This window comes from Microtus ochrogaster, chromosome 16, assembly GCF_000317375.1.
Source record: "Microtus ochrogaster isolate Prairie Vole_2 chromosome 16, MicOch1.0, whole genome shotgun sequence".
NCBI classification, from domain to species: Eukaryota; Metazoa; Chordata; class Mammalia; order Rodentia; family Cricetidae; genus Microtus; species Microtus ochrogaster.
In genome coordinates, this window is record NC_022018.1 from 60511915 (window position 1) to 60522038 (window position 10124).

The following is a 10124-nucleotide window of genomic DNA, read 5'->3' on the forward strand; positions in this document are numbered from 1 at the left end:
TGTAGACCAGGCTGGTCTCGAACTCACAGAGATCCGCCTGCCTCTGCCTCCCAAGTGCTGGGATTAAAGGCGTGCGCCACCATCGCCCGGCTTAAGTACATGTTTGATAAACCAGTGAAACCAAAAGTTCCAGAATGAAGCTGAAAGACCACTGTCGAGCACCCTACAAGAACTAGACATCCATTTTAATAGAGCCATTCTCCCTAGGCATGTGGCAAGGAGGCCCAAAAAACTCTCAGAAGTTTTGGTAAATAGATTATTCTCATCACAGTGTTTTGCTCTGAAAATATTTTAATTTTTTAAACAAAGACTGGGTTCTGTTGCCGAAACTTTTCCCTCACATGTTCCATTTCTGAGGAAGAGTTGGGACACCACCTTTAGCAGATGTGAGGATGGTGGGGGGGGGGCACAGGACACATCTTCATGCACGCAGGGCTTACCTGGGACTAGGGATCCCTGGCCTCCGGGGAAGGTGTATAACTCAAGAATTGTGACTGCTGCTCAAAAGATACATGAGGATGTCTCCGTTTAAGACCGAGTGTCTGACTTGGACCTGAAGAGAGGTCTGTCTGAGGACAGTAGCAGCTACTTTCCCCTGCCCCATGGTGGGCAGAAGCAACCCCATGGGTGCAAGGCTGTCCCTTGGTGGGCTTGAGCGGAGCCTGTAGCCGCTTCTTCTGGGCCCACTCCAAGAATTCTGATTTCTGCCCACACAAGAGCTTATCCTCCAGGAGCTTCCCGAGGGACGCCATGAGCTCGTGGGCTTCTGGGGCTCCGTAGCTCATAGAGAGAGCCCTGTCTTTCTCTGATCTTTGTCTTGTGCTGTCTTTGCTGGAATGAAGCCACTGGAAGAATTGTCCTATCTTTTTTCTGAAGTAACCTTCGGGAGGATGTGGCTTGTGGTCTGATTTTCCTTTAACCGGTTGGCTCTTCCTTCCTGCTTTGGATGTCTCTAACCCTGGGGTCTCACTGCTACTGTTTTCTCCTCGGGGTACTGGTGAGGCCAGTCTGTTCTCAGCTGGTGTTAAATTCCTTAATATATGTTTGAAGGCCCTGGGCTTCTGCCATAGATCCAAACTGATCCCTGGGTTATGTGGGTGGGCATGGAAGTCCCTGGAAACCGAGACGTCCACACTGTTCATACTGTCGGAAGAAGATGGCGAGTAGCCAGTCAGACTGGCCGAGGTTAAGGACACATTGCTTTCAGAGCTTACAGTCAGGCTCTGGGACTGATTCTCCAACTTCAGCTTCAGTTCCCTAACCAACAGCCTCTGAACGTCTAGCACTACCGGATCTTCAGGAAGTTGCGCCCTTGATGGGTTGTGCTCTGTGGCCAGACTGGAGGCTACTTTATTCCTGTCTGCATCCCCCTCTGTGGAGCTTATGAACTTGCCGCTAGAAGCAGACCCCGACAGGAGTGCGCTCACCTCCGGGGCCCTGAGGATCTCGCTGAGCATGCTCCGTGTTCTCTTGTACATTGGGTTCCTCTCCACCTTCTGGTCGCCTTTGGGGATTTCTGGGTGAGAAGAAGAGCCTGCCATTTCATTCTTCGATTCAGACTCAGCCACTTGGTCCTTCACGGGCGGCTCCTGTCTAGGTCTACTGTGTGGTTCACCGTCGTCCCGACTTGTGTTGTCCACATTGCTGGATCTGTCTCCCTCGGCTGTCTGGACCGTGTCTGTAACCTCATAAGCAGGGCTGGAGTGTGATTGTCTGAGGGGCTCCCCTCCTTCCCCGTCTGCATGTGGGATGGAGAGGGGGAGGAGGTCTATGATGAAGGCTGAGTTTGCTGAGTTTCTTTCTATCTTGTCTTCATGAAAAAGGTTAGAGCTTCCTCTGAGGGGAGTGGGAGAGGTATTTTTCAAATCCAGCTCAGAAGTACTGTTGGAAGGGGAGGGGCAATCAGACTGAGGAAGGGGCCATGTTTTGGCTTCTCTCAACATATAGCACTTTATGGATTCAATGACTTTGAGAGGGAGGTCCCACTTCTGACTCATTCGGAACCTGATAAGATGGGTTTCTAGCACCTTCTGTGTCTTGTCATTGAGAAAAGGTATGCTGGGAATCGTGGTATTGCAGGAAACATTTCTTAGTGCGTTCCAGGGAGGCAAATCTTCAGCCAGCCATGAGCAGCACACCTGGAGTGGGATCCGACCCATTGTGATCTGCCAGAGCTTTCTGTTCATGTGTGACCTAAGAAGGCTTCTCATTTGCCTTCGGTCCACACACTTCCTTAAGATGATGAGCCGCTGATGTTTTGAGCCAGTCCTGGAGTGGCACTCATGATTCTGCTCTGTCTTGGGTACAGCACTGAGATTGTTCAGGACATAACACTCCGAGATCACTTGTGGGTTGTCTAGGGGGCACCTTCCTAGGATTTGGCCGAGATTCTTGGCTACATCCTTTCTCAGCTGAGGCTGCATTGAGGCCTGCTCACAGAAACTCTCTGACTGGCTCAGTTCTCCTGTCCTGATGTAGCTGCAGTTGTGGCTCCAGTGTACGGAGCGTTGAGGTTTAGCACATCTGCAGCCATGGGGAGATGTTCCTGTTGGCTTGGACTGAGGGTTCACCACTTCCGGGACGCCTGTCCTAATACAGGGCTTATAGCGCCATGATGGGATGGGGCTGTGTGGTCCATAGGGCTCCAAGTTGTTCTGAGGTTCACTGTTGAAATGAAAATGGCCAGTCCTGGGGATGGAGACATAGGCCTGTGAAGGCTGTCTGACCGAGGGAAAGCTGGGAACTAGAAGACCAAAGACATGTTCATACTGACATTCAGGGACCACGTGCCATAAGTTAGCTGGATGATTCTGCAACAAATGGTATTGAAGATGTCCACTTCCGCTTAAGACTTCAGAGACAGTCCTGGTCTGCGGTGTTCGATGAGGACTTCCATGGGGCACAGATGATTGCATGGGAGAGAGTGGAGATTGCATAGGAGCCTGAGGATGGACAGGAGAGAAAGGGACAGTCTGTGGCTGAGGATGTACAAAGGTGAGGGACACCGGGAGGGGCTGGGGAAGGGCTGGAGATCCGTGGTCCAGTACTGGGGCTGGGCCAGCCTTACAGACCCCGTTGAACAACACAAGGTGAGGTTTTAGGGGCACCAGGAGATTGGCCAAGATGGACTCGCTGTGCAGGGAGGGGAGACCCCAGAAGTGTAGACTGTGCTGCAGTTGAGGGGCCTTCACACACAGAGGCTCTTCAGAGACCCCCAACTGTCCTGCATCCCCTGTGAGATTCCAGTGAGTTTTCGGGCCTGGGGTGTCCTGCCTCGGTGCCTTCCACGGGGGTGTGAGTTGACATTCTGACCCCTCTGAGTCCGAAAATGTGTCACCCTGCTCTTCTGTCGTTGCCATTTCCTGTATGTGAAGGACAGAGAAAGAAATCGGGCCTGGTCCTGTTTCCAATCCCCAACCCAGGGAAACTTCCTCTGTGAAGAGCCACAGTGAGACAGTCTCCTGTGGTATGCTCTGGGGAGGAGCGCGGGGAACGGTGGGGAACAACAAGAAGAGACAAAGTGGTCCGGTCCAATAACTGAATCACCTTTTTGAGTGTGAAGCACTTTCAGGGAGGGAGGGTGTGCACTTGGGGTAAGGAATGCTCACTGGAAAGGTCAAACTCCAGGGGAGGAGTGGGCTCTAGTGTCGGAGAGCTACTCGGTGGTCAGAGTGGAAGCGTTCCCCGAGGAGGTCCCCTGGTTAGGGGACAGGATGGAGGAGAAAGTAGGAAAAGACTCAGGCAGAGGGCCTGGCGCTGGGGTTCCAAGAAGGGCCAGGGAGGTCATGCACAGCCACAAGAGCTAAGGAAGCCAAAGGGACCAGAGATGGGGCCTTTGTGCTGGTCAGGCACAGCAGGTGACTGACCTCAGCAGGACACCTTAGTTCCTGCAAGTAGCTGCTGTCACGATGCCCACCCACAAAGTGCACATGGAAGGACCAACACAAGGGACGGAAGGCCATGGTGGCCCATCTTAGGTGGGATGATCTGACGCCTATCATGGTCTGTCACATCTCTGACCCAGCGACTATCTCTCCCAGACCAGGACCGGCTACCCTGAGCACCCACGGCGGATAAAGACAAATACTTAAGTTATCTTCCAGAGCAGACAGCCTCTCCCCTTCTTCTGTTTCTCTCTGGAAAGCTCTCCAATCTGGGAAATAAAAACAGTAGTTTCTCTGTAATTGTAAATCTCAGTCATCGATGTGGTGGGATTTACCATCCTTAAACAAATCCCTGTCATGTCTTCATTAGGCACTTTCTAGACATTGGAAGAGCCACACCACACGGCAGCACGGGTGTAATGGTATTATATATGTTTTAGTAAATAAGGCTTGCCTGAAGATCAGAGGGCAAAGCAGCCACACTAGTCAGCCATAGAGGCCAGGCAGTGGAGGCTCACACCTCTAATCCCAGGACTCAGGAGACAGAGGCAGACCAACATCTGTGAGTTCAAGGCCACCCTGGGCTACACAAAATTGAATCTATCTAAAAGAGAAACAGAGCTCACACAAAGGTGATCCTAGCACTCGGGATCACACACCTTTAATCCCAGCACTAGGGAGGTGGAGACAGGAGCCATATGGCTGGGCAGAGAGAGGAGAATACATAGTGGAGAAGACAGGAACTTAGTGAAATGTGGAGTCTGAGGATCCGTGGAGACAGACAGGTTCTCACCCTTTCCGTCTGGAGATTTGGTACAGGTAAAAGTTCTCTAGTGGCTGGCTGCTTTGCTTTTCTGATCTTCAGCTTGAACCCCAATATCTGTCTCTAGGTTTTTATTATTCCTGCTCACTCTGGCTGACGGGCTGGGGCCCTGGACTGCACACAGAGGAGAGGGTAAGCCGACAGCTCTCATGTAGCAGCGCTTCTGCTGCAGATGTGTCGTGAGATATTTGACTGCACTGTCAAACTCTGAGACCGTGTCAGTCAGACTAACCTTGGATCAGGTTAATCTCCTGATCCAGTGACTGGTCGACAAGAATTAGCCATAAAGAATACGAAGAACCTGGGAAGACAGGAAGGAGAGGGAAATTTGCAGGCCTTTTTTGTTTGGGACAGCATGGAAAGAGGTTCTCTTGCAGGGTCTATGGCCAAAAGGGAAGGTCAGCAGGCTGCTTCTCAACTTCTCTGACCTAGCAGGTTTTCAGCCCAACGTCTGACTCCTGAGACTTTACTGGTCAATAGGACAACTTAGGTAAAAACAACAGATGCAGTAAGTCACACCGAGCCCCTGCTGCCATGATTTCCCCTCCAGGATAGAGTGTACCTTTGAACTATAAACCAAAACAAACTCTTCCTCCAAGTGGCTTTGGTCAGGGCATTTCATTGTGGCAACATCAAAAGTAATACAGAAATGAAGATTGAGACATAGACTCTACAAGAGTCCTTTGATGGTAAGCACAGACATTTGAGTACTCGGGAACAAAGCGCTGCACATGATGTCAGGAGACGGACATCGTGACTCCAAGCAGCCAACAGACCTGGTTGAACGTCTCCTGACTAGAAAGGAGAAGGACCCAGTGCCGAGGTACATTGTTCTTCATACTCTTTATGGCTAATTCTTGTCGACCAGTCATTGGATCAGGAGATTAACCTGATCCAACGTTAGTCTGATTGACACGGTCTCAGAGTTTCACAGTGCAGTCAAATATCTCACAACACATCTGCAGCAGAAGCGCTGCTACATGAGAGCTGTCGGCTTACTCTCTCCTCTGTGTGCAGTCCAGAGCCCCATTTGTTCCTGTTCTGTTGCCGTGATAAAACGCCATGGCCCAAGCAGCTTGGGCTTACAGTTCCAGAGAGTTAAGAGCCCACTGGCCACAAGAGCGCTGACAACTCACATCTGGAGCCTCTGGCAGGAAGCAGGGGGAACAAACTTGAAATGAGGTGGGTCTGAGATCTCATAGCCTGTCCCCAGTGACACCCCCCCCAACAAGGCCACACCCCCTAAGCCTCCCAAACACCACCACCACCTAGGAACCAAGCACTCAAATGCCTGTGAGTACGGGGGTCACCGGGGCTCTGAGGTGTGCTCAGATGTGAACCTGTAAGCATTTTCTCTGAAAATTCCTCTTTGAGAGGTACTGTGTCTAGCAAGTGACGTTATCAGATCATGGGCCTGGAAACTCATGGAAGAACAGGAAGGGGCATTTTGAGGGGCTCAGGTCAGACAGGAAGAAACTTGGCTTTAAGTGTTAATGGTTTTTTTTTGGTCTTCTCTTGGTTCTGCTCTGGGCAGCATTAACTTTTTTTTGTTGTTGTTCTGTTTTTGCTTTTGCTTTTCAAGACAGGGTTTCTCTGTGTAACAGTCCTGGAACTAGCTCTTTTTTTAAAAAATATTTATTTATTTGTTTATTATGTATACAGTATTCTTCCTGCGGGCCTCATTACAGATGGTTGTGAGACACCATGTGGTTGCTGGGAATTGAACTCAGGACCTTTGGAAGAGCAGGCAATGCTCTTAACCTCTGAGCCATCTCTCCAGCCCCCTAGAACTAGCTCTTGTAGATCAGGCTGGCCTCGAACTCACAGAGATCCGCCTGCCTCTGCCTCCCGAGTGCTGGGATTAAAGGCGTGCACCACCACCCGGCAACTTGTTTCTCTTCTACATCTATTATCCGTGAATACTGACTTCAAGTACCAGTTTCCTTCTTATTAACTTTGAAAGACAGTCATTTTTAGCTGTTGTTTTTTTGTGAAACTAAAGGAGTTTGCGCAGTCACGTTCCAGGCTCTTAGCTCCTGGTCCTCTCCTCCAGGCATGGTTCAGGCCAGCAGCCACAGCTCAGGACCTCTGGAGGGCCTATGTTTTGGGGACACAGGTTTTGCTCAGAGGCCCTTAGGGACCTCATCCACTGCCCAGCTTAGGAAAGGCCTGGTGAAGGGCAATGAGAGTGAACAGGGCAGATTAAAGGATTGGGGACACTGCTCTTCAGGGAACTCACCATCTGGAAAGAAGTCAGTGAGACCCCAAATCAGTGTTTGACTCTAGATCATGGGACTTCAACTCAGAGAGGTAGGCTGTGGGTCCAGATGAGAACCTGGGTTCTCCTTGAATCCCAGCCCTACCAGGCCTCATGCCCTAGGGCAGCCGTGTTCTCTCCTCTCCTAGGCATCCCCCTTCAGACATCTCTCTGCGACAGCAAAACTCTTTACAGCCCTCCAATAATACAAGGACAGAAATGGGACACATCAGTAGAGAATAATCTATAGGGCTCACCTTTCTGAGGTCTTGGCGTTTCCACGGTGATAAAACGAAGTCAGTGTTCCATACACCAGGCACAGGAGAAGCAGCCCCTGCGCTCAGGAAGGTACGGTGGATCAGCATCCAAGAGAGCCCAACCACGGCTCAGCGGTGGTATTCAAAAAGGAGAGGACCTTTCTCCATCGTGTGAGTCGCTAGGCTGCCTGGGCCTCGCTCTAGTCAGGTCTGCATCACAGAGCAGGGAAGAGTCATAGAGGGTTTGTGAGGGCAGGGAGGAGGGTGAGCCCTCAGCCCCTCCCTACCCCCTAAGTCCCAGCTTGAGAAGAGCCCAAGCTTGCTGTTCTCTTTCCCACCCCATGTTCCCCACTTTGGGTTCCACATGAAGCTTTTCTGTTAGTTCCTTCTGTCTCCAGGGCTTCACCTCAGCCGGCTTTAGGTTTCGCTGCTCTCAATTCTATGTGCAATCAGTTTTACTGCTTTGGACTCCAACAGCCTACCTGGGATTCTTGCTTTGGGTTGGATTTTTAATCTCAACAGCACAAATGTCCTCCAGTACATTTTATCTATGGAGCTGGGCGGTGGTGGCACACGCCTTTAATCCCAGCACTCGGGAGGCAGAGGCAGGTGGATCTTTGTGAGTTGAGACCAGCCTGGTCTACAAGAGCTAGTTCCAGGACAGGCTCCAAAACCACAGAGAAACCCTGTCTCGAAAAAAAAAAAAAATTTATCTATGGAACGGTTCTATTTTCAGTCGGATTAGGAAGAAAAGTTCTCTTGTACTTACGTCTATAAATGTTGACTAGAACATTTTCATGTTCCAGTCCGTACTTTAACCAGGGGTAGACTCAAATCACCAAACTCAAAGAAATATAAACACTCCACTAACTGCACACAATCACACCTTCCAGCGTTCTTGCATATAGTTTTATTCCATTTATTTTTCTGAAACTAGTGAAGCTTCAAGTGGACCAAGACTTTTAAGTCACACACCCACACATGCGCTGTTCTCTCAGAGACGAGTTGGTCTTCCCGCCTTCATTTCTCCGACATCATCTTTTGACCCTGACTTCCCCCAACTCTACCTAGAGAGTAGAATCCTGGCCATGCCAACAACTGCATTGGCATTCCATGATTCAGACAGGGCTGGCTGACCATAGGCCCTTGGGAGGAGTCCCCAAGTCCTTGGTGACAGGGTGGGACCCAGGCAGAACCTAGGTTCAGGGTTCTCTCTGATTATCCCTGAACTAAACTTGCTATAACTGCCTGGTCCCAAGCTGGAGCCTGCCATTAGTATTTCTTCTCAGGTTTAAATAAATCCAATTCATACCCCACTGTCGCCTACAGTGTTCTAGACTTTTCCTCCATCTGCTCATTTCTCACGACTCCCTTAAACGCTAAACCCCGTCACTTCCTACTACAGCCCGTGCTCACGAGCTGTCTTGCGAGGGACTGACTCTAAGCTAGGCGGAGCCTGTCAGTTAAGCAGGACACGCCCCTGCCCAGAGGACAAGCTCCTCGGGCAGCCTCTGGCAAGTCTTCCTTTGTCGTCCCTCACTACTGCTTGACTCGGCTTCCCCGCCCGTTTCTCCAGCCTTCAGCCGTGAACTAACGGTCCTTTGGGAAAGATGGATAAATAACACTTGGCACCACTGCCTAGATATTCTCCTGTATAGGCTCGTGCCAAGAGTTCAAGCCTACATGAAGTTTCAGTAACAATTCTTTTCCCAGATCCTACTTTGGTCCATTTTCAGTGTCTCCCAGATGTCCCCGCAAAGCTGAAAGAATTGGCTGAGGGCTGTGTTCTCCCCAACAAGGGAAACTTCACGAAGGTGCAGCTGCGTCCGTGAGGACACATTTTGGATTGCCAGCAGTGACCTCCACTGATGTCAAGTGATAGAGCGTCCTAACACGTATCCTTCTTACACCAACTGAACTATTGCAAACACAGTTGCTACCTGACTTGTGGACTCTCAGCAACCCAGTGAAGGAAGCAGGGCAGGTACTGGGAACATTTTCTCAATGGATACAACCAAGCGCAGAGAAGAGAAGTAACCTCTAGGTGGTACAGCCTCACAAATGCCTATGTTCTCAACGCATCACTTAAAGAGTGATTTCTTAATAATTAGGTCTGTACTGGCTGCTTTTGTGTGTTAGTGCGACACTGGAGTCTTCAGAGAGGAGGGAGCCTCAGCTGAGGAGCGGCCTCCGTGAGATCCAGCTGTAAGGCATTTTCTCAGTGATTGTGGTGGTTTGAATGTCACTGACCCCCATAATCTCATAGGGAGTGGCACTACTAGGAGGAAGTGTGTCACTGTGGGGGTGTGCCCTGAGGTCTCCTATGATCAGTATCCTGCCAATGTCTCAGTCGACTTCCTGTTGCCTGAAAGACGGAAGAACTCTCAGCTGCTCCTCCAGCACCATGTCTGCTTGCTTCCTGCTATGATCCCCACTGTGATAATAATGGATAATAATGGACTGAACCTCAGAAACTGCCAGCTCCCTCAATTAAATGTTTTCCTTATAGGAGTTGCCATGGTTGTGGCATCACTTCGCGGCAATAGAAACCCTAACTAAGGCAGTGATCAACAGTGGACAGCCCGGTCCACGGTGGGTGGGGCCATCCCTGGGCTGGTGGCCCTGGGCTCTAGAAGAAAGCAGGCAGGAAGCTATGTGAGTAGCCAGTAAGCAGCTCCCTCCATGGCCTCTGCATCCGCTCCTGCCTCCAGGTTCCTGCCGTTTGAGTTCCTGTCCTGACTTCCTTCAGTGATGGATAGAGCTGTGGGTGTGAAAATGTAAGCTGAACAAACCCTTTCCTCCCCAGCCTGCCTTTTGGTCATGGTGTTTCACACAGCAATAGAAACTCTAACAAAGACAAGGTCCTAGTGTTAAAATGAAAGCAATCTCATAGCCGAGAATAT

The 10124-nt window shown here is 50.4% G+C and overlaps 1 protein-coding gene across 1 annotated transcript; it reads right to left on the minus strand.

The window, feature by feature from the left end:
- Window positions 1-91: 91 nt before the first annotated feature.
- Window positions 92-7426, minus strand: LOC113456801 (spermatogenesis-associated protein 31D1-like). Its single transcript, XM_026782874.1, has 3 exons — window positions 7222-7426; window positions 4088-4153; window positions 92-3362 (listed from the first exon to the last, which is right to left on the minus strand). Exon 3 carries the CDS (start codon window positions 3357-3359, stop codon window positions 447-449), a length of 2913 nt encoding a protein of 970 aa, XP_026638675.1. The 5' UTR covers window positions 3360-3362; window positions 4088-4153; window positions 7222-7426; the 3' UTR covers window positions 92-446.
- Between the last annotated feature and the right edge of the window lie 2698 nt (window positions 7427-10124).

Bases quoted from the DNA above. Each gene is read 5' to 3' on its own strand.
- LOC113456801 (XM_026782874.1), bottom strand. From the start codon at position 3,359: ATGGCAACGACAGAAGAGCAGGGTGACACATTTTCGGACTCAGAGGGG.